The sequence below is a fragment of the Ovis canadensis genome, chromosome 2 (assembly GCF_042477335.2).
Source record: "Ovis canadensis isolate MfBH-ARS-UI-01 breed Bighorn chromosome 2, ARS-UI_OviCan_v2, whole genome shotgun sequence".
Taxonomy (NCBI): Eukaryota; Metazoa; Chordata; class Mammalia; order Artiodactyla; family Bovidae; genus Ovis; species Ovis canadensis.
In genome coordinates, this window is record NC_091246.1 from 18,558,108 (window position 1) to 18,582,671 (window position 24,564).

Here is a 24,564-nt window from a genome sequence, read left to right on the forward strand (position 1 = left end):
ACTCATTTGAAAAGACCCTGATGTTTGGAAAGATTGAGGGCAGGAGGAGAAGGGCACGACAGAGGATAAGATGGTTGGATGGCATCACCAACTCACTGGACATGGGTTTGGGTGATCTCCAGCAGTTGGTGATGTACAGGGAAGCCTGGTGTGGTGCGGTTCATGGTGTCACAAAGAGTCAGACACGACTGAGCTACTGAACTGAACTGAACAGGCCAATATCACTGATGAACATAGATGCAAAAATCCTCAACAAAATTCTAGCCAACATAATCCAGCAACATATTAAAAAAATCATACATCGTGACCAAGTGAACTTTATCTCAGAGATGCAAGGATTCTTCAATAGTCACAAATCAATCAATGTGATACACCACATTAACAAATTTAAAGATAAAAATCATGTGGTTATCTCAAGAGGTGCAGAAAAGCCTGTGACAAAATTCAATAAGCATTTATGATAAAAAACTTTCCATAAAACATGCATAGAAGGAACACACCTCAACATAATAAAAGCCATATATGATAAACCCACAGCAAACATTATCCTCAATGGCAAGAAATTGAAAGCATTTCCCCTAAAGTTAGGAACAAGACAAGGTTGCCAACTCTCACCACTACTATTCAAGATAGTTTGGGAAATTTTAGCCACAGCAAATAGAGAAGAAAAAGAAATAAAAGGAATCCAGATTGGAAAAGAAGTAAAACTCTCACTGTTTGCAAATGATGTGATCCTCTACATAGAAAACCCTAAAGACACCACCAGAAAATTACTAGAGCTAATCAAAGAATATAGCTAAGTTGTAGGATATAAAATTAATACACAGAAATCCCTTGCATTCCTATACACTAACAATGAGAAAACAGAAAGAGAAATTAAGGAAACAATCCCATTCATCATTGAGATGAAAAGAATAAAGTATTTAGGAATAAATCTACCTAAAGAAACAAAAGACCTATATATAGAAAACTATAAAACACTGATGAAAGAAATCAAAGATGAAGCAAATAGATGGATGGAGAAATATACCATGTTCATGGTTTGGAAGAATCAATACAATGAAAAAGAGTATTCTACTCAAAGCAATCTATAGATTCAATGCAAGCCCTATCAAGCTACCAACGGTATTCTTCACAGAACTAGAACAAATAATTTCACAATTTGTATGGAAATACAAAAAAACTTGAATAGCCAAAGCAATATCGAGAAAGAAGAATGAAACTGGAGGAATCAACCTGTCTGACTTCAGACTATATTACAAAGCTACAGTCATCAAGACAGTATGGTACTGGCACAAAGACAGAAATATAAATCAATGGAGCAAAATAGGAAGCCCCGAGATAAATCCACACACTTCTGGACACCTTATCTTTGACAAAGGAGGCAAGGATATACAATGGAGAAAAGGCAATCTCTTTAACAAGTGGTGCTGGAAAAACTGAGCATAACCAATACAGTATTGTAAAGTAAAATAAAAATAAAGAATGAAACTAGAACACTTTCTAACACCATACATAAAAATAAACTCAAAATGGATTAAAGATCTACATGTAAGGCCAGAAACTATTAACTCCTAGAGGAAAACATAGGCAAAACACTCTCTGACATAAATCACAGCAAGATTCTCTATGACCCACCTCCAAGAGTAATGGAAATAAAAGCAAAAATAAACAAATGAGACCTAATTAAACTTAAAAGCTTTTTCACAACGAGGGAAACTACAAGCAAGGTAAAAAGACAGCCTTCAGGATGGGAGAAAATAATACCAAATGAAGCAACTGACAAAAAATTAATCTTCAAAATATACAAGCAGTTCATGCAGCTCAATACCAGAAATAAATGACCCAATCAAAAACTGGGCCAAAGAACTAAACAGACATTTCTGCAAAGAAGACATACAGATGGCTAACAAACACAGGAAGAGATGCTCAACATCACTCATTATCAGAGAAATGCGAATCAAAACCACAGTGAGGTACCATCTGAAGTGGGTCAGAATGGCTGCTATAAAAAAGTCTACAAACAATAAATGCTGTAGAGGGTGCATAGAAAAGGGAACCCTCTTACACTGGGAATGAAAACTACTACAGCCACTATGGAGAACAGTGTGGAGATTCCTTAAAAATGGAAAATAGAACTGCCATACAACACAGCAGTCCTATTGCTGAGCATACACACTGAGGAAACCAGAATTGAAAGAGACACTTGTACCCCAGTGTTCATCACAGCACTGTTTCCAGTAGCTAGGATGTGGAAGCAACTTAGATGTCCATCAGCAGACGAACAGATAAGAAAGTTCTAATACATATACACAATGGAATATTACTCAGCTATTAAAAACCACATTTGAATCAGTTCTAAGGGGGTGGATGAAACTGGAGCCTATTATGCAGAGTGAAGTAAGTCAGAAAGAAAAACACCAGTAAAGTATAATAATGCATATATATGACATTTAGAAAGATTGTAACAATGACCCTAAACGTAAGACAGCAAAAGAGACACAGATATAAAAACAGATTTTTGGACTCTGGGAGAAGTTGAAGGTGGGATAATTTGAGAGAATAGCATTGAAACATGTATATTACCATATGTAAAATAGATCACCAGTCCAAATTTGATGCATGAAACAGGGTGCTTAAAGCTGGTGCACTGGGACAACCCAGAGGGATGGGATGGGGAAGGAGATGGGAGGGGTGATTGTGATGGGGTACACATGTACATTCATGGCTGATTCATGTCAATGTATGGCAAAACCCACTACAATATTGTAAAGTAATTAGCCTCTAATTAAATAAATTAATTTTTTTTAAAAAAGGAAACAATAGTTAGAACTGGACATGGAATAACAGACTGGTTCCAAATTGGGAAAGGAGTACATCAAGGCTGTATATTGTCACCCTGCCTATTTAACTTATATCCAGAGTACATCATGAGAAATGTTGGACTGGATGAAGCACAAGGTGGAATCAAGTCTGCCAGGAGAAATATCAATAAGCTCAGATATGCAGAAGACATCACCCTTATGTCAGAAAGTGAAGAAGAACTAAAGAGCCTCTTGATGAAAGTGAAAGATTTCAGGAGAGTGAAAAAGTTGGCTTAAAACTCAACATTCAGAAAACTAAAATCATGGCATCTGGTCCCATCACTTCATGGCAAATAGATGGGGAAACAATGGAAACAGTGAGAAACTTTATATTTTTGGGCTCCAAAATTACTGCAGATGGTGACTGCAGGCATGAAATTAAAAGATGCTTGCTCCTTGGAAGAAAAGGTATAACCAACCTAGACAGCATATTAAAAAGAAGAGACATTACTTTGCCTGCACAGGTCTGTCTAGTCAAAGATATGGTTTTTCAAGTAGCCATGTATAGATGTGAGAGTTGGACTATAAAGGAAGCTGAGTGCCAAAGAAGTGATGCTTTTGAACTGTGGCATTGGAAAAGACTCTGAGTCCCTTAGACTGCAAAGAGATGAAACCAGTCCATTCTAAAGGAAATCAGTCCCGAATATTCATTGGAAGGACTGATGCTGAAGCTGAAACTCTAATACTTTGGCCACCTGATGTGAAGAACTGACTCATTAGAAAAGACCCTGATGCTGGGAAACATTGAAGGCAGAAGAAGAGGAGGACAGAGGGGGAGATGGTTGGATGCCATCACTGACTTGATGGACATGAGTTTGAGCAATCTCCGGGAGTTGGTGAAGGACAGGGAAGCCTAGCATGCTGCAGTCCATGATGTCGCAAAGACTCTGATACGACTGAGCGACTGAACTGAACTGATATTGCCATTTTAAACCTTGCTTTCCAGTTGAATTCTTAGTTGTTCCTTGTGTATTTCTTCTTTTTTTCTGATTTTCTTTTTGTAATTGAAAGATTTTCTTTCATATTATGCCTTAGTTACCTTTATGGTTGGTTTGTTTGTTTTTGTGAATCTATTATATGTTTTGTTTGTGGTTACCATAGTTTTCAAGTGAGTATGTTAAGCCGTAACTCTATCTGCTTGCATTAGCCTAATTGTCATATAAGTTGAAACACATTCTGAAAGATTTACATTTTTAATTCTCTCCCCCAAATTTTGTGATGTCCTATTGTACATGTGCATGTGTAATCCTGTTGCTGTGTGTTTAGTTATTATAAATGTTTTTTTAAAAATCTTTATATTAGCCTATGAAAATGATCTTGTCTTTTCATACATTTGCCTTTTCTATTGTGCTTTCCCCTTATTTTCTTCTTTGGACTCAGGAAATTTTCAGCCATCATTTCTATAAATACATTTTTAATCTCTTTTTTCTCTCTTCTCTTTCTGGAACCTATTATGCACAGGTTGGCACACTTCATATTATATTATCTTGTATGTTGTCCAGTGAATTCTGTGTTCCACATCAATTATTCACTTTGCATTATTTAGTCTTTTTTCATTGCTTCTAGATTGTTTTTTATCTCAACAGTTGAATTGTCTAATTTTGATTGGTTCCTCTGTATAGTTTCTACTACCTTGCTAGAGTGATCTGTGTTTCTGTTGATAAACTTTCTTAATTCTGTTAGCATTTTTTTTGCTTCCTTTTTAAACTCAGGGTCTACTGGATTGGCGATGTGTGTTTCATTATGTGTTCTTTCAAGGGATTTCTCTTGTTCTTTTAATTGACAGTAGTTTCTCTTCTCTTTCATTTTTCTTAATTATCTCTGTTTCTATGAAGTTAGTAGAAACAGTAATCTGCTGTGGTCTTGAAAGGTGTTTTTATGTAGGAGCATCCTTAAATAGACTATGTGAGTCCAATATTTTTGATGCAATTGCCACTTTGTGTATGGATGTCAGCCATGTTTTTTTCTGAGTGTGCTGGATGTTATCCACTTGATAGAAGGGGTATAATTGATATTGTGGTGTCCAGAGCCTGCACTGGGTTTTGGATGTGTCCTTCTCTTTGCTTTAAAGCTATCACAGACCAATTGGAGGCAGGGCCTCTCTTAGCTTAATAGTTGTTATAGCCTTGTTGGAGGCAGGGTTTGCTCCCTAGTTGTTGAAGTAATAGTCCTGAGTATCTGGTTCTATTTGGCTCTGTTGCACTGAAGTGTGTACTCCATCCAAAAGGAGATGAGCACTGAATCAGATGAGGCCCATGTGGGCACAGTGAACCTATTCACTGCTGGTGCAGGTGTCTGGAACCATCCTAAGGTCATATCCCTTTCTCTTTTGTGTTTGTCCCTGATCTGGTGCTAGGTGGTTTGGGGAAATGAAGTGCTGTGGCTGTAGGAATCAAGATAGTTGTGCAACCCCTTGGAGACTGGACTGTCTCTGTGGTACTACTCTATTAGGAGTCATCTGCCTTAAGTTTGGCTCCAAGTTAGGTGTGGTGTGGACAGAACTATAGTACTCCTCCTAAGAAATGAGTCACTGTGTACTTCTCCCCAAGAGCTACCTGATGGATTCTGGTCATTCCATCCAGCATGAATACCAACAAAGTCTGATGCTACCAGACCCACCCATGAGCCTGTCCTTACAGTGTATTCACTGGCAGTACACTCTGAGGTTCAGTATGGACCATATCTCAAGCTCTCCAGATGTCCCCTTGCAGCTAGATAAGTCTTCTCCCAGGGCTGGCCTGACCAAAATTCAGTGCCTAGCCACCATGCATACCAGCAATTGCATGCATTTTGAGTTGGGAGGTGCAAGGAGGTGGCAGCCACCAGTAGTGATCTCTCTCTGCCCTGATTTCTAGCCAGACAAGCACATCCTGCCTGGTTATGTGGGGGTATTTCCTGTAACTTTGGTTGTATAAGAGATCTTCTGCCAGTTTCCAGTTGGTTTTCTGTGACAATTGTTCCACATGTAGATGTATTTTTGAGGTGTCTGTATGAGTAGGTGAGCTTCACATTCTCCTACTATACCATCTTGATCCTCCCTGAGTAGTAATAGATCCTTTGTATATTCTCTGTCCCACTATAACCTAGCAATATACCATAGTTTCTATAAATGCTTTTAGTCTATTAAGAGTCCACCAAATAGGATACTTGTTGCTTAGTTGATGGATTTATTGAAATTGGCTAATTGAACTGAATATAGAATGTACCATTGGAGAGATATGTTTATTATGCTAAGGTGAATGAAAAGATAAAACAACTGAAAATAAAGTCATAGACAAAAAAATAAAGAGAGATTGTTGAGAAAGTGAGAGATTCACTCTTACTAAATAGAAGTGGATTTTTGCTGACTGCCAGATGTAATTTGACTTTATGTGCTAATTGGAAGGCTTTATGATACTTCTGAGAAGAAGAAAACCATTCAGACGTGATGTTTAACATATATTTTTTTTCACTCAAAGATCACAAACCCCAGGGTACAGAAAATCAATATGCTGTAGTAAGGAATGGAAAAGCAAAGACAAATAAGCTTTGCATCTTACTCTTGAGTAGTGTTGAATCACATGGCAGAGAATGAGGTAATGAAGCTATTATACGTTATGATAAAACCTATTTTAAAGCTAAAAACAGTAAAATCACAGAGAAATGTAGGTGATGGTATAGTAGGATGATGTAGAGCTCACCTCAAACAAAACCTTGTGTGCACCAGGACCCAGAGGCCCTACAGAGACTGAGCCAGACCTGCCTTTGAGGGTGTGAGTATCTCCTGTGGAGACACAGGTCAGTAGTGGCCTGTAGCAGGGACAGGGGCTCTGGGTGCAGCTACCTGGGTCACACAGCCTATGGCATAAGCCCTCTTGGAGGAGATCACCATTAACCCTACCATAGAGCCACCAAGCAGATGACTCACAAACTGCAGAACAGTTATGCCAAATATTTCTCACACTGTTAAGAAAGTTACAGGATTTCCCAACCTGAGGATCTGGCAAAGGGACTGAGAACCCCCAGGGAATTTGACTTTGGAGGCCAGTGGGATTTGATCACAGAACTTACACAGGACTGGGGAAACAGACTCTTGGAGGGCACAGAGAAAGCCTTGTACGCACTAGGACTCAGGTAACAGTGACCCCACAAGCGACTGACCCAGACTTGTCTGTGAGTATCCGGGAGTCTGGTGGAGGTGTGGGTAGACAGTGGCCTGCTGTAGGGTCAGGGGCACTGAATGCAACAGTGCCCGCACATGACCTTTTAAAGGAGATCACCATTATCTTCATTACCCCCACCATAGTTTGGTCTCAGGTCAAACAACAGGGAGGGAACAGAGCCCTGCCCATCAACAGAAAATGGGATTAAAGATTTACTGAGCATGGCCCCTCTCATCAGAAGGAGACTATTTCCCCCACAGTCAGTCTCTCCCTTCAGGAAGGTTCATAAAGCTCTTATACTTATCTATCAGAGGGCAGACAGAGTGAAAACAATGACAGAAAACTAACCAAACTAATCACATGAACCACAGCCTTGTCTAACTCAATGAGACTATGAGTCATGCCATGTAGGGCCACCCAACATGGATGGGTCAAGGTGGAGAGTTCAGACAAAACATGGTCCACTGGAGAAGGGAATGGCAAGCCACTTCAGTATTCTTGCCTTGAGAACCCCATGAATAGTATGAAAAGGCAAAAGGATATGACACTGACATGAACTCCTCAGGTCGTAGGTGCCCAATATCCTACTGGAGTAGATTGGAGAAATAACTCCAGAAAGAATGAAGAGACAGACCCAAAGCAAGAACAACACCCAGTTGTGGATGTGACTGGTGATGGAAGTAAAGTCCAATGCTGTAGCAGAACAATATTGCATAGGAACCTGGAATGTTAGGTCCATGAATTAAGGTAAATTTAGTTCAGTTCAGTTGCTCAGTCGTGTCCAACTCTTTGAGACACCATGGACTGTAGCACACCAGGTTTCCCTGTCCATCACCAACTCCCGGACTTTGCTCAAACTCATGTCCATTGAGTCGGTGATTCCATCCAACCATCTCATCTTCTGTTGTCCCCTTCTCCTCCTGCCTTCAATGTTTCCCAGCATCAGGGTCTTTTCAAATGAGTCAGTTCTTCACAACAGGTGGCCAAAGTATTAGAGTTTCGGCCTCAGCATCAGTCTTTCCAATTAATATTCAGAACTGACTTCCTTTAGGATTGACTGGTTTGATCTCCTTGAAGACCATTATTTTGCTGACAAAAGTCTGTCTAGTCAAAGCTGTGGTTTTTACAGTAGTTATGTATGGATGTGAGAGCTGGACCATAAAGAAAGCTGAGAGCCGAATAACTGATGCTTTTGAACTGTGGTGTTGGAGAAGTATCTTGAGAGTCCCTTGGATTGCAAGAAGATGAAACCAGTCAATCCTAAAGGAAGTCAGTCCTGAATATTCATTTGAGCAAGCTCCAGGAATTGGTGATGGACAGGGAAGCCTGGCATGCTGCAGTCCATGGCGTCAAATGAGTTGGTCATGACTGAGCGACTGAACTGATCTGAACAGACAGATATCTTCCATGAGTAAATCATGAACATTTAACCTGGATTTGAAGGATAAGTAATACTTTTACAAGTGCAAAGTTGAGGACAGACATCCCAGGTGAAGAATACGGTAGAACAGCATTTTCAAAGGAAGATGGGGATTTGATTCTTGGGGCATGTTAAGAAGATGACAGGAGTCAGAACAAGGCTTAGGTACTTTAATAAGGATACAGGGGATTTATTTTAACAATGAATAAATGATTAGAAGGGCTAATAAGATGTACCCAATATATAGATTTTGTGAATTCAAAATTAAGGCTTCCTAACACTCTCACATATTTGGTTCTATAATGTCCTGCTTGGCTCCTGCCTGACACTTAGAAGAGAGACACACTCCTATGGTTTTCCTGTAACATTCTTTGGATAAAAGCTCCTCATGAGAGTGTTAAGTAAAAGGGAGGATTCTTCTGCCTGATTTTTACTTATAGCCTATTCCACCTGGTCTTAAGAAACTTAAGTCAGGACAATGGATACGGGTCATTAGAGAATGCTTAGCTTTTTTCATCATAGAACATATCTATTGTGTTAACAAATGGCATAGATTATTGTTATGGATCCACATTTATTGTTGCCCTTATTAGAAAAAAAATGTAGTAGTTTCAAATGAAGAAAAATATTTTTAGATTGTCAGATTTCTTCTAAGTTGATCTACAGTGTCTTGCCTAAGAGGATTCCATCTGTGTGTAATGAAAATATACCATTTATCCATAGACATGCATTTGTAAAGAAAACTGGATATTAGCTCTGTGTTTCAGACTTCTTGGTGGGACACACATGGTAAATAAAAGTTAAAGACCTTAAAGATCTTCTGAAACAGACCCCAATGATATTAAGGGCAGGAGCCTGAGCTAAAAGGATGATTACTACCTTTGGTCAGTTATGCCACTAGCAACAGGAAAAGAATGTTCTTTAACTTATATTTATGGCATAATCTCTGTGACCATATAGTATGATTTATATTTGGTGATCCAAATTTATGCTGAATGTCCAAGTATAATTGTTCAAAACACTCTGTTTTAGTGTCAGAAGTGTCCAAGTTTGGATTATAAGTGATGTCTGGCCCTTGTCACAGAGTAGAGTTGCTCAGAAATACTATTTCTCATATTCTACGAATCTGAGATATTGGGGTATTCTAGGTGGCAAAAGTACACAGAAGAACTGGACAAAAAAGATCTTCAAGACCTGGATAATCACAATGGTGTGATCACTCACCTGGAGCCAGACATCCTGGAATGTGAAGTCAAATGGGCCTTAGAAAGCATCAGTATGAACAAAGCTAGTGGAGGTGATGGAATCCCAGTTGAGCTATTTCAAATCCTGAAAGATGATGCTGTGAAAGTGCTGCACTCAATATGCCAGCAAATTTGGAAAACTCAGAAGTGGCCACAGGACTGGAAAAGATCAGTTTTCATTCCAATCCCAAAGAAAGGCAATGCCAAAGAATGCTCAGACTACCACACAATTGCACTCATCTCACATGCTGGTAAAGTAATGTTCAAAATTCTCCAAGCCAGGCTTCAGCAATACGTGAACCATGAACTTCCTGATGTTCAAGCTGGTTTTAGAAAAGGCAGAGGAACAAGAGATCAAATTGCCAACATCTGCTGGATCATGGAAAAAGCAAGAGAGTTCCAGAAAAACATCTATTTCTGCTTTATTGCCTATGCCAAAGCCGTTGACTATGTGGATCACAATAAACTGTGGAAAATTCTGAGAGAGATGGCAATACCAGACCACCTAACCTGCCTCTTGAGAAATCTGTATGCAGGTCAGGAAGCAACAGTTAGAACTGGACATGAACAACAGACTGGTTCCAAATAGGAAAAGGAGTACATCAAGGATGTATATTGTCACCCTGCTTATTTAACTTACATGCAGAGTACATCATGAGAAACGCTGGACTGAAAGAAACACAAGCTGGAATCAAGATTGCTGGGAGAAATATCAATAACCTCAGAGAAACAGATGACACCACCCTTATGGCAGAAAGTGAAGAGCAACTAAAAAGCTTCTTGATGAAAGTGAAAGAAGAGAGTGAAAAAGTTGGCTTAAAACTCAACATTCAAAAAACAAAGATCATGGCATCTGGTCCCATCACTTCATGGGAAATAGATGGGGAAACAGTGGAAACAGTGTCAGACTTTATATTTTTGGGCTCCAAAATCACTGCAGATGGTGACTGCAGCCATGAAATTAAAAGACGCTTACTCCTTGGAGGAAAGTTATGACCAACCTAGATAGCATATTCAAAAGCAGAGACATTACTTTGCCAACAAAGGTCTGTCTAGTCAAGGCTATGGTTTTTCCTGTGGTCATGTATGGATGTGAGAGTAGGACTGTGAAGAAGGCTGAGTGCTGAAGAATTGATGCTTTGCACTGTGGTGTTGGAGAAGACTCTTGAGAGTCCCTTGGACTGCGAGGAGATCCAACCAGTCCATTCTGAAGGAGATCAGCTCTGGGATTTCTTTGGAAGGAATGATGCTAAAGCTGAAACTCCAGTACGTTGGCCACCTCATGCAAAGAGTTGACTCATTGGAAAAGACTCTGATGCTGGGAGGGAGTGGGGTAGGAGGAGAAGGGGACGACAGAGGATGAGATGGCTGGATGGCATCACTGACTTGATGGACGTGAATCTGAGTGAACTCCGGGAGTTGGTGATGGACAGAGAGGCCTGGCGTGCTGCGATTCATGGGGTCGCTAGAGTCGGACACGACTGAGAGACTGGACTGAACTGAACTGAAGGGTTTCTTTCCTTTCTTTCTTTTTTAGAATTTTTAAACAAAAGTTGGGTGGTAGCAGTTTCAGGTGGTGAAAAGTATGTTCTTAGTACTTGCTCTTTTAGGTGTTCAGTTCAGTTGCTCAGTCATGTCCGAGCACGTATCACTTGACTGACTTCTATGATTCCACTAGAATTCCACTATCATTCCACTAGAGTAGGAGCAGTTTAGTAATGCAGAGGAAATAGTGTGCATTATTGTCCTTAGGTGAGAGAGAACATGAAATAATTGGGTAACTACACTGACTGTAGCACAGTATGTGTGAAGGAATGGGGGCAATGTGGGCAGGAAACCAGAAGGTGAAATATGTGGATCAAAATGTAGGCTGAGGCAGATGAGTTCTCTGGGTTTAAAAAAAAAAATGTCAAAAGTATTTCAGATGAAGGGTACTGAAAATAGATGTGTTGGGTTTTCTGGAAAAGACTTAATTTTAAATATATTTTTTGTCTCGTCCTCATAAGTTTAGTTGAATTTCTTAGACTACTTAATGTTTACTTTTATGAGATCACAGTTGTTTTCAGAACACGGTATAATTAAACTTGTGATATTGACATTTCTAACTCTGAATTTCTATGATTCTATGTATGACTTTCATTTGTTCTGTTTATATTTAAAACCCTTGCCTCAAAATATGTCAGCTTGCTTTGTTCACAAACTCAAAGATGTCAGTTTCTTATTGTTTTCTCCAGAAACAGTGCTTACTTGCTATTTTTCTCATAGGACTTCCTTGTTCCTCAGGCTACAGGTGATAGGAGTGATCACAGGGGTGACTACACCATAGAACAGGGTAATCAGTTTGTTCAAGTCATCTTTTGGACTTTAGCTGCCTTCACATGAATAAAATCGTCTCATAAAACATAAATAACCACTGTTATGTGGGCCAAACTGGTAGAAGAGGCCTTTTACTTTCTTCAGCTGAACTGATTCTCAGTAATAGCATAGATGATGAAAATATAGGAAACAAATTAGCAGTAATGGAGCAAATGAAAATATTACATTGTCTAACATTATTATACTCTCATTCAAGAAAATACTTAATGAAGACAGCTTTAATAAAGGCAGTATTTCACATACAAAAAAATATTACTTCTATTCCTGCACAAAAGAATACTCATAATGTGAGTATATTTTGTGCCAATCCACTGAGAAAGTTTAGTCCCCAGGAGATAGCTGTCATCTAAACACGAAGTGTCCTGTTTATGATGATGAGTAATCGCAGAAATTTGTTGATGGCCATGTAGAAATGTATGTCATCACTGTTAGGAACACACACTCTGTGTACCCCATTATATAAAGAGATAGGCATTTATATAATTGTCTGTTGTTGTTATGGTTTAGTTGCTAAGTTGTATGTGACTCTCTTGCAACCCCATGGACTGTAGCCTGCAAGGCTCCTCTGTCCATGGGAGTTCCTAGGCAAGAATACTGGAATTGGTTGCCATTTCCATCTTCAGGGTATCTTCCTGACCCAGGGATCGAATCCATGTCTCCTGCATTGCAGGTGGATTCTTTATCACTGAGTCACCAGGGAAACCTATTTATATAACATAGGCTATGAATGACATAGTTTCCTCAATAATAGTAAGAGGATACAAATGAGGATGTGTGCCACATATCCAGGAAGGAGAGACTACCAAAAAGAAGTCCATGATGTCCATGGTGTGTGGAGAAGGGGTTCTTAGAAGGTTAAGAAGACTAAGGTGCTGTTCTCTAGGATTACCAGGCACATCAGTAAAGATATGACAAAAAGAAATTTTTGTCAGTTCCTTGGTATTCAGAAAGATCTCTCAGAATGAACTCAGTTTCAATTTATTAATTGTTCCTTTCCATTTTTCTTTTTTCATTCTCAAAATGACTCAGATAACAAAATAGCACAAAATAGTTAAGTGAGTGGTCCCATGTTCCATTAAGATGTATTAATAATTGGGGCAGAGGGTGTAACAACTATGTGAGCACTAGCTGGAGTAGTGGTAATAGCAGTGAGATCAGCTCATGGGATTCCTCTTCTAGCCCATAGAGCAGCTGACCAACACTGATAACTTATTAAAAAAATAGACTGCTGTATTCTGTATCCTGGGACTGTGATATACAAAGTCTTCAGTGACGAAAATGATTTGCATTTTTAGTAAATAACTGTTAAGAGATAGGATAAAAAAATAGTAACTAACATATCTCTGTAAAAGTAAAAGAATAATTCCATTTGCTTGAAACATTTTTCTGATGTGACTTATCTGGGTGCTTCACTTAACTAATGTTGGACATAGGATTTTGAGACCCATGTGTGACTTCAGGAGAAGAAAGGAAGAAATGGTTAAAGAGCTCTGTTCTTGTGAGGGAAGTTTAACCACACAGGAGCAGAACATGTCCAGAAAGCAGTTCCTTCTAATCAGGTCAACTTCAGAAACAGCGCTGTTGGACACCCAATTTTTTTTTTCTTTTTCAAAAAATTTATTTGATTTTTTTTACTTTACAATACTGTATTGGTTTTGCCCTACATTGACATGAATCCGCCACAGGTGTATATGAGTTCCCAACCCTGAACCCCACTCCCAGCACCCTCCCCATATCATCTCTCTGGGTCATCCCAGTGCACCAGCCCCAAGCATCCTGTATCCTGTATCGAACCTAGACTAGCGATTTGTTTCTTACATGATAGTATACATGTTTCAATGCCATTCTCCCAAATCATCCCATCCTCTCTCTCTCCCACAGGGTCCAAAAGTCTGTTCTTTTCATCTGTGTCTCTTTTGCTGTCTCACATACAGGGTTATCATTACCATCTTTCTAAATTCCATATATATGTGTTAGTATACTGTATTGGTGTTTTTCTTTCTGGCTTACTTCACTCTATAATTGGCTCCAGTTTCATCCACCTCATTAGAACTGATTCAAATGTATTCTTTTTAATGGCTGAGTAATACTCCATTGTGTATATGTACCACAGCTTTCTTATCCATTCATCTGCTGATGGACATCTAGGATGCTTCCATGTCCTAGCTATTATAAACAGTGCTGCGATGAACATTGGGGTACATGTGTCTTTTTCAATTCTGGTTTCCTCAGTGTGTATGCGCAGCAGTGGGATTGCTGGGTCATAAGGCAGTTCTATTTGCAGTTATTTAAGGAATCTCCACACTGTTCTCCCAGTTAATGGTTTAGTGGCGAACAAATTGTGTTCACTCTTTGGGTAGAACAGTTCAGGAAAAGGTGAGCACTATGTGCAAGAATGGCTGAGAGCACCTGGAATGGCTGAGAGCATAAGGTCTTTCTGCCATATTTTCAATAGACTAAGTCAGGACAAAACCATCAGAATATGTTAATGGTTTAGGAATTATCAGTTCAGTCGCTCAGTCGTGTCCGACTCTTTGCAACCCCATGAATCACAGCACACCAGGACTACTTGTCCATCACCAACTCCCGGAGTTCACCCAAACTCATGTCCATCCAGTTGATGATGCCATCCAGCCATCTCATCCTCTGTCGTCCCCTTCTCCTCCTGACCCCAATGCCTCCCAGCATCAGAGTCTTCCCAATGAGTCAACTCTTCGCATAAGGTGGCCAAAGTATTGGAGTTTCAGCTTTAGCATCAGTTCTTCCAATGAACACCCAGGACTGAACTCCTTTAGAATGGACTGGTTGGATCTCCTTGCAGTCCACGGGACTGTCAAGAGTCTTTTCCAACACCACAGTTCAAAAGCATCAATTCTTTGGTGCTCAGCTTTCTTCACAGTATGACTTTCACATCCATACATGACCACTGGTTAAACCATAGCCTTGACTAGACGGACCTTTGTTGAAAAAGTAATGTCTCTGCTTTTCATTATGCTGTCTAGGTTGGTCATAACTTTCCTTCCAAGGAGCAAATGTGTTTTAATTTCATGGCTGCAGTCCCCATCTGCAGTGATTTTGGAGCCCAGAAAAATAAAGTCTGACACTGTTTCCACTGTTTCCCTATCTATTTGCGATGAAGAGATGGGACCAGACGCCATGATCTTCATTTTCTGAATGTTGAGCTTTAAGCCAACTTTTTCATTCTCCTCTTTCACTTTCATCAAGAGGCTTTTTATTTCCTCTTCACTTTCTGCCATAAGTGTGGTGTCATCTGCATATCTGGGGTTATTGATATTTCTCCCGGCAATCTTGATTCCAGCTGTGCTTTTTCCAGCCCAGCATTTCTCATGATATACTCTGCATATAAGTTAAATAAGCAGGGTGACAATATACAGCGTTGACGTACTCCTTTTCCTATTTGGAACCAGTCTGTTGTTCCATGTCCAGTTCTAACTGTTGCTTCCTGACGTGCGTATAGGTTTCTCAAGAGGCAGGTCAGGTAGTCTGGTATTTCCATCTCTTTCAGAATTGTCCACATTTTATTGTGATCCACACAGTCAAGAGTTTTGGCATAGTCAATAAAGCAGAAATAGATGTGTTTTTTTTTGAACTCTCTTCCTTTTTTAATGATCCAGCGGATGTTGGCAATTTGATATCTCGTTCCCCTACCATTTCTAAAACTAGCATGAACATCTTGAATTTCACGGTTCACTAATTGCTGAAGTACAGGTACATTGGAGGAGAGGATTGCAAAACACTCCAGATACACTGGAAGAGGGAATGGCAAACCACTGCAATATTCTTGCCTTGATTACCTCATGAACACTATGAAATGGCAAAAAGATATGATCCTGAAGATGAGCCCCCTAGGTCCAAAGGTGTCCAATATGTTGCTAAGGAAGAGCAGAAGGGCAATTATTAGTAGCTCCAGAAAGAATGAAGCAGCTGTGCCGGGAGCCAGCACGGGAGATCCCACCCATGACAAGGTCATGTGGAGAGACCTGATGGGGCAAGACGAGTCAGGTCTCAAGGGGTCCTCTGCCTGAGCATCTACCCCGAAACCAAAATCTGTCCATTTATTGTTTGCTATACTATACTCTTCTGACATTACAGGGGGCTATACTCGACCACCTTTCTCAGGAAAAAGTTTACTTAGAGCTCCAACTGGTCTGCATATAAAGAGAATGTTTCAGCTCAAACTGCTTTGATGGCTCTCTAACTTGCCTGACAGGTTTAACTATGCATGTGAATTGTTTATGGCCCCCAACCACAAGAGGCAGGAAGCTTAAAACATCTTAAAGATATAGAGCCCCCTTTTTTAAAGAGCTAATAATTATATTGGTGATGGGTTTCACTGTTGAGTCAATGACTGCTGCCAGACCTCCATGTTCTTCATCTTTTAGGCACCTGGAGGATATTAATCAATGTAATTGGGATATAGAAAAAGGAATATAGTAGTTTTTATGTTAGCAACACTAGACTTTTGAGTTAGTTTTCTCTTTGTTATAAATCACTGTACTCCTCTTTCTTTGTTATAAATAGTTGTGTCCTTGCTATGTAAGAATGTAACTTTATTTAGTGCTTTCTGAGAGTGGCACCAGACTTTGGAAAGAACAACACTTTTAAGGGCAAATAAGTTTTCTGGTTGACAGACCCTTATCAGAAAAGGGCAGTAAAATGCTAATAGGCCTTCTGGCCAGAAGATGATGTAAATCACCTAAGACTTGTGTATACAGCTAGGTATGCAGAGAGAAAGCCTGGTCTCGATAAGAGTCAGGGCTGCTGACTCTGCATAATTTTGTATTATCCATTGATCTCTATGTACAACCAAAAGTATCAAAAGCTTTCCTGGACAATGAAGGAGGGGCCAGTCACTGGAAAGACTGGTTTCCCCCATGTGGTCTTTTCTCCTTCTCTTCTTTTCTGGCTGAATTCCCATCTGGGGCGTGGAGGCTCACCATGTATACTTACTTGCCCTGGCTTCTAAGACCCACGTGAGAGGGAGCCCAAGGCGGGGAACCCTCTGCTGTTCAAGTGGGCGCCGGTGGCCTACGTAGATGGTGCAAACCTCTTGTCTTGAGGTTTTATTAGCTTTCCACGTAAACCAAGTTATTCAGCTTCTTTTCTCCACTAGTTTTCCTACTACACTATTCTTTCCTAATCTTTATATTTCTAATTAAATAATTCTTTCTAAGACGCCAACTCTGTCTCCCCTTCGAATTACCCTGGATCCACTGGGACTGGACCCCAGCACAGCTGGGCCAAAGAGGAAATGACACTAAGTTTTGGATATGTCTGGTGGTGAAAGTAAAGTCTGATGCTATAAAGAACAATACTGCATAGGAACATGGAATGTTAGGTCCATGAATGAAGGTAAATTGGAGGCGGTCAAGCAGGAGATAGAGTGAACAGTGACATCTTAGGAATCAGTGAACTAAAATGGATGGGCTGGGCGAATTTAATTCAGATGACAATTATATCTACTTCTCTGGGCAAGAATCCTTTAGAAGAAATGGAGTAGCCCTCATCATCAACAAAGAGTCTAAAATTCAGTATTTGGGTGCAGTCTCAATGACAGAATGATCTCTGTTCATTTCAAAGGTAAACCATTCAACATCACAGTAATCCATGCCTATGGCCCAACCACTAATGCCAAAGAGGATGAAGTTGACTGGTTCTAAGAAGACCCCCAAGACCTAGATCTAATACCACGATAAAGATGCCCTTTTCATTATAGGGGACTGAAATGCAAAAGTAGGATGACAAGAGATACCTGGAGTAACAGGAAAGTTTGGCCTTAAAGTACAAAATAAAGCAGGACAAAAGCTACAGAGTTTTGTCAAGAGAACACACCGATCATGGCAAATAACCTCTTCCAACAACACAAGAGACAACTGTACATATGGATATCACCAGATTATTAATACAAAAGTCAGGTTGCTTATATTCTTTGCAGCCAAAGATGGAGTAGCTCTATACAATCAGCAAAAATAAGACCTGGGGCTGACTGTGACTCAGATCATGAGCTCCTTATTTCAGACATTTCTCCAAAGAAGACATACGGATGGCTAACAAACACATGAAAAGATGCTCAACATCACTCATTATTAGAGAAATGCAAATCAAAACCACAATGAGGTACCACTTCACACCAGTCAGAATGGCTGCGATCCAAAAATCTGCAAGCAATAAATGCTGGAGAGGGTGTGGAGAAAAGGGAACCCTCCTACACTGTTGGTGGGAATGCAAACTAGTACAGCCACTATGGAGAACAGTGTGGAGATTCCTTAAAAAATTGCAAATAGAACTACCTTATGACCCAGCAATCCCACTGCTGGGCATACACACCGAGGAAACCAGAATTGAAAGAGACACATGTACCCCAATGTTCATCGCAGCACTGTTTATAATAGCCAGGACATGGAAACAACCTAGATGTCCATCAGCAGATGAATGGATAAGAAAGCTATGGTACATATACACAATGGAGTATTACTCAGCCATTAAAAAGAATTCATTTGAATCAGTTCTGATGAGATGGATGAAACTGGAGCCAATTATACAGAGTGAAGTAAGCCAGAAAGAAAAACACCAATACAGTATACTAACACATATATATGGAATTTAGGAAGATGGCAATGACGACCCTGTATGCAAGACAGGGAAAGAGACACAGATGTGTACAACGGACTTTTGGACTCAGAGGGAGAGGGAGAGGGTGGGATGATTTGGGAGAATGACATTCTAACATGTATACTATCATGTGAATTGAATCGCCAGTCTATGTCTGACGCAGGATGCAGCATGCTTGGGGCTGGTGCATGGGGATGACCCAGAAAGATGTTCTGGGGAGGGAGGTGGGAGGGGGGTTCATGTTTGGGAATGCATGTAAGAATTAAAGATTTTAAAATTTAAAAAATAAAAAACTAAAAAAATAAAAAATAAAAAATAAAAAAAAAAACAAAAAAAAAAAACACAAAATTCAGGCTTAAATTTAAGAAAGTAGGGAAAACCACTAGGTCATTCAGGTATGGCCTAATGAAAACCCTGAAGATTGTTATACAGTGGAGGTGAAGAATAGATTTAAGGCATTATATCTGGTAGACAGAGTGTGTATGTAATGCACTTAGAAGCGTTACTATGAATAAAGCTAGTGGAGGTGATGGAATTTCAGCTGAGCTATTTAAAATCCTAAAGGATGATGCTGTTAAAGTGTTACACTCAAAATGCCAGCAAATTTGGAAAACTCAGCAAGACTGGAAAAGTTGTTTTCATTCCAATTCCAAAGAAGGGCAATACCAAAGAATGTTCAAACTACCATACAGTTGTGCTCATTTTGCATGTTAGTAAGGTTATGCTCAAAATCCTTCAAGCTAGGTTTCAACAGCACGTGAATCAAGAACTTCCAGATGTACAAGCTGGGTTTAGAAATGGCTGAGGAACCAGAGATCAAATTGCCAACATTCAATGGATCATAGAGAAAGCAAGGGAATTTCAGAAAAACATCTTCTGCTCCATTGACTACATGAAAGCCTTTGACTGTGAATCACAACAAACTTGGAAATGTTTGAAGAGGTGGGAATACCAGCCACATTACCTGCTTCCTGAGAAACCTGTATGCAGGTCAAGAAGCAACAGTTAGAACCAAACATGGAACAATGGACTTGTTCAAAATTGGGAAAGGAAACAACAAGGCTGTATATTGTAACCATGCTTATTTAAATTTTATGCAGAGTACATCATGTGAAATGCTGGGCTGGGTGAATCACAAGCTGGAGTTAAAATTGCCATGAGGAATCTCATCAACCTCAGATACGCAGATGATACCAATCTAATGGCAGAAAATGAAGAACTAAAGAGACTCTTTCAGAGAAGGCAATGACACCCCACTCCAGTACTCTTGCCTGGAAAATCCCATGGACAGAGAAGCCTGGTGATCTGCAGTCCATGGGGTTGCTAGGAGTCAGACATAACTGAGCGACTTCACTTTCAATTTTCACTTTCATGCACTGAAGAAGGAAATGGCAACCCACTCCAGTGTTCTTGCCTGGAGAATCCCAAGGACGGGGGAGCCTGATGGGCTGCTGTCTATGGGGTCGCACAGAGTCAGACACGACTGAAGTGACTTAGCAGCAGCAGCAGCAAAGAACCTCTTTATGAGGATCAAAGAGGAGAGTGAAAAAACTGGCTTAAAACTCAACATTCAAAAAATGAAGCTCATGGCATCTGGTCTCATCACTGCATGGCAAATAGAAGGGTAGAAAGTGGAAGCTGAGAGATATTTTCTATTCTTGGGCTCCAAAACTGTAGCCATGAAGTTTAAAAAATGCTTGCTCCTGGAAAGGAAAGCCATGATAAACTAGACACTGTATTAAAATCACTTGGTCAACAAAAGTCATATAGTCAAAGCTGTGATTTTTTCCAGTAGTCATGTATAGATGTTAGAGTTGGACCATAAAGAAGGTTGAGTGTTGAAGAACTGATGAACTATTACCAAAAAAAATTATTTGAATTCATCCAGGTAAAAGAGAGATGTAAAATGGTGTGGGAAAACAAAACCATTCTGGTGGAATTTTTCCTGAAGGGGCTTTCAGGTTATCCAAGTCTTGAGCTACTGTTTTTGTGCTAATCTTAATAATGCATTTGGTCATCCTTCTGGGAAATGGAACCCTTATTCTCATCAGCATCTTAGACTCCCATCTTCACACCCATATGTACTTGGGGAACCTCTCCTTTTTGGACATCTGTTACTCCACCACCTCCATTCCCCCCATGGTGGTGAGCTTCCTCAGAGAAAGAAAAGACCATCTCCTTCTCTGGCTGTGCTGTGCTAAGGTACCTTGGCTTGGCCATGGGGACAACCAAGTGTGTGCTCCTGGGCATGATGGTCTTTGACTAATTTATGTCTATCTGTAACCCTCTGAGACAATTCTGTTACCATGAGCAAGGCTTCCTTTGTGCACATGGCAGCTGGCTCCTGGTTTGCAGGGGTTATCAACTCTGCTGCATGAACTGCATTTGTGGTACAGTTGCCCTTTTCCAGGAATAATGTCATCAAACATTTCTCCTGTGAAATTTTGGCTGTCATGAAACTGGCTTGTGCTGACATCTCAGGCAATGCATTCATCATGTTTGTGCGACATTGTTCACATTGATATCCCTTCTCTTGATTGTCATCTCTTATTCATTAATCATTTCCAGCATTTTGAACATCCTCACTTCTGAGGGGGGAAGCAAAGCCTTTTCTACCTGCTCTGCTCATCTGACTGTGGTTATAGTATTCTTCAGAACTATTCTCTTCATGTACCTGAAGCCCAAGTCTAAAGAGACGCTCAATTCAGATAACATGGATGCTACTGACAAACTTATAACTGTGTTCTATGGACTGATGACTCCCATGATGAGTCCTTTAATCTGCAGTCTCAGAAACAAGGATGTGAAGGAAGCAGTAACACATCTATTTAATGGAAGTTTCGTCAGCAAGTGAATGGAGGAAGTATAGGATTGGAAACATGCTGGACAGTGTAGAAACTTGAGAATTATGTAGTGTTTTGGTTATCTTGACTTCTTTTTGTATTTTTTATATTTTATTTTATATCTTAATTTTTATATTAAAAAATTAAATAATGACATATAGCATTTCAAAGTTATTTCATGCTCTTTATAAAGAATTTGCAAGATACAGGACGCTAGAATGAGAAGAAGAGAGAGATCACCTATTACTCTAAAACTTTATGAAAAATATGCTATATTCATTGCAGTATTGGCATTGTGTGTTATATGCTCTTTTATGTTCAAATTTTGTGCAATATTATTTTATAGGCATTAATTCATTAAATCTTTCAAAATAAATAATTGCTTTTGTTAGGAAAAAATCTAAACAGAAATCTCCCAAAACACTGTACCCACATTCCAGTTGTAGTTTCCTACTAATCTCCAAATAGTCCTAAACCAGGAAATGCTATTTTCTTGCTCAATATTTAGAATATTTTTTTCCTATAGAATTTACTGATATTGAACATTTGCAACTATAGCGGGAGTGGGTAAATGGGGCTTTTGGGTGAGCCTTATGCAATCAATCAGGATGTTTTTTTGTGTTTCCTTAAATTTTTTTTCAGCTTACGTGATAGTATTATCATAAAGAACCTTTTGCAAAATTAAAACAGTTTGAAAGTCTGCTGATCCAAGTAAAAACGTGGACAAATATTGAGCTGGATGGGAGGTCATATCAGTGTGATTTAGAAGACCAGATTCTTTGATATCCTGAAGACCTTAATTACTTTTCTAAATCTTAGAATATCCAAGCTCTTGGTCTTAGTGTATATCTGACTATATGTCTTATCTGTGTTACTAACTAGCATAGTGATCTTTGAAAGCAGAGAATTGGGAGATGTCAGAAGAAGATAACATTATCTTGATTTTCCTTGGCTTTCTCTTCAAATTTTCACTCTGTCTAAAGAGAACACTTCTAATTTACAGTCTAAGATGAATGATAGGTTTGTTCAAGAATGAGGCACATCCTAGGAAATTCATTTGGTTGGACACATTTTGATAAAGCTGTAAAGTCATAGGATGTTGAGCGTAAACATTTTTTACATAGACAAATAAAATTGTTTGTGGAGTTTGAGGTATATTTATTTTATTATTCCAAGTTTACTTTTTAATTTTAGTAGAAGTAGTATAAACAGTCATGAACTATATTGAATTACCTCTAGCTTCCATCATCATCATTCACAGAGTAAATCTGATGGCAAAAGTTGAGACCATTGATGTATCAGATTCATACTGTGACAAAATAAGTTATGAGAACCTATTACTTCCCATATACCAGCTCATAGAACTCCATCCACCCCAACTAAGAGTTCCAAGTAGGTGGAAAACTTCTGAAGTTAGGCATGTTATGTTTGACCCACAGAATATCCTGCATACTAATTTTGTCTTTTCTAAAAACTTGAGTCCAGCTGCTTCCAGAAACTCTCTGAGATGACTGATTTAGGTCCTAGTCTTTTAACAATTTATAAATTTCCTCTAGAAAATTTATTAAAACAAATAGAAATTTCAATGTGCTGATTTCTCCTCAGAGTAGAACACCAGAAGTGTTTCCCTTTCAAAGGATCATGGAATCAAGATGTCGAGGAAAGAAAGGCAAGTCACCTGTTTTGATGTAGCCATGTATTCAAGTTTACTTGGCAAATACACTATCATTATGTTAAATACACTATCTTTATAATACTGATATACTTGTTTAATACTTGAGCCTCTAAAGGATTGACTGGTTTGATCTCCTTGCATAGACAGCATAAACACTGAGAGGGGGTAAATAGTCCTCCAGAAAGACAGGACTTAGCAGCAGTTTATATCCTTACTAGTATTGATCTGTGCATTTTTGGTTGGCTCCTGTCCTTAAAATATGTCATATCTAACAATCAGTTTAAAGATCACATTTTAACTTAACATCTTTATGGTCCTTGGATAGCGAGAAGATCCAACCAGTCCATCTTAAAGGAAATCAGTCCTGAATATTCATTGGAAGGATGGATGTTGAAGCTGAAGCTCCAATACTTTGGCCACCTGATGCGAAGAACTGACTCATTAGAAAATACCCTGATGCTAGGAAAGATTGAAGGCAGTAGGAGAGGAGGATGATAGAGAATGAGATGGTTGGATGGCATCACCAGCTCAGTGGAGTTTGAGCAAGCTCCAGGAGTTGGTGATGGATAGGGAAGCCTGGCATACTGCAGTCCATGGGGTCGCAAAGAGTCACTACTGGGCAGCTGTACTGAATGTCTTATATTGATCCTTAGATTAAGTTGCCACACTTTATTGTGCCTGCTGGCCATTTAAAAGTGGACCAGATGTAAGGGCTAAAGATTAATGGATCACCAGTTGTTTTTCCCTCAGGCATATGGAACAGATGTTAATTACTGCCCTTTCCTGGATCTGAGTGCTGATAATTTATCAGACCAAGGACACATTTCAGGAATTCGGGACAAAAGGTATAGTTTTAGGTTAATGGGGCGAGATATTTATTGAAAAGAAGACCGAGGTCTCAGAGTCCTACCCTGACTACCTAGCAATTTCTACCTCATTCCCAGTCCCTTTGTTGGATCCTCAGGAGGGGAAGTCTGACATGGGTTTCAGAACTTTCACAACAGGAGGAGAACTTATTGGGCATTATTGTTCTCCAGTTTGTGGGTCACCCACCTGGCAGGTATGGGATTTGATTTTATCAGGCTGCCACCATCTCGCTGCAGCTTTGTCTTTGTGCAGCTTCTTCTTATCTTTTGATGTGGTGTATCTTTTTTGGTGGGTTCCAGAGTCCTCTTCTGATGGTTGTTGAACAACTAGTTTAATTTTGGTGTTCTCTCAGGAGGAGATAAGTGCATGTCCTTCTATTCTGCCATCTTGAACCAGAAGTCTCAATTTATTTTCATCTTTGTTCTTTACACCTCTGTGTGTGCACTGCCTAAGGATATACTTTCTTTTCTTGCCTTACTTTCTCTTCCTTCCTTTTTTCT

General features: G+C 39.5%; 1 protein-coding gene and 1 pseudogene across 1 annotated transcript in view; one reads left to right on the forward strand and one right to left on the reverse strand.

Annotated features, from left to right (window-relative positions):
* The window catches only part of LOC138434515 (olfactory receptor 13D1-like), a 76,048-nt gene that overhangs the window by 8,333 nt on the left and 43,151 nt on the right, over nucleotides 1-24,564 (reverse strand). The window contains exon 2 of the mRNA XM_069579349.1: nucleotides 10,641-10,648. Within this exon, the coding sequence (XP_069435450.1) occupies nucleotides 10,641-10,648 (8 nt within the window). The remainder of the gene's footprint in view (nucleotides 1-10,640; nucleotides 10,649-24,564) is intronic.
* On the forward strand, nucleotides 20,586-21,533 carry LOC138434514 (olfactory receptor 13C9-like; annotated as a pseudogene).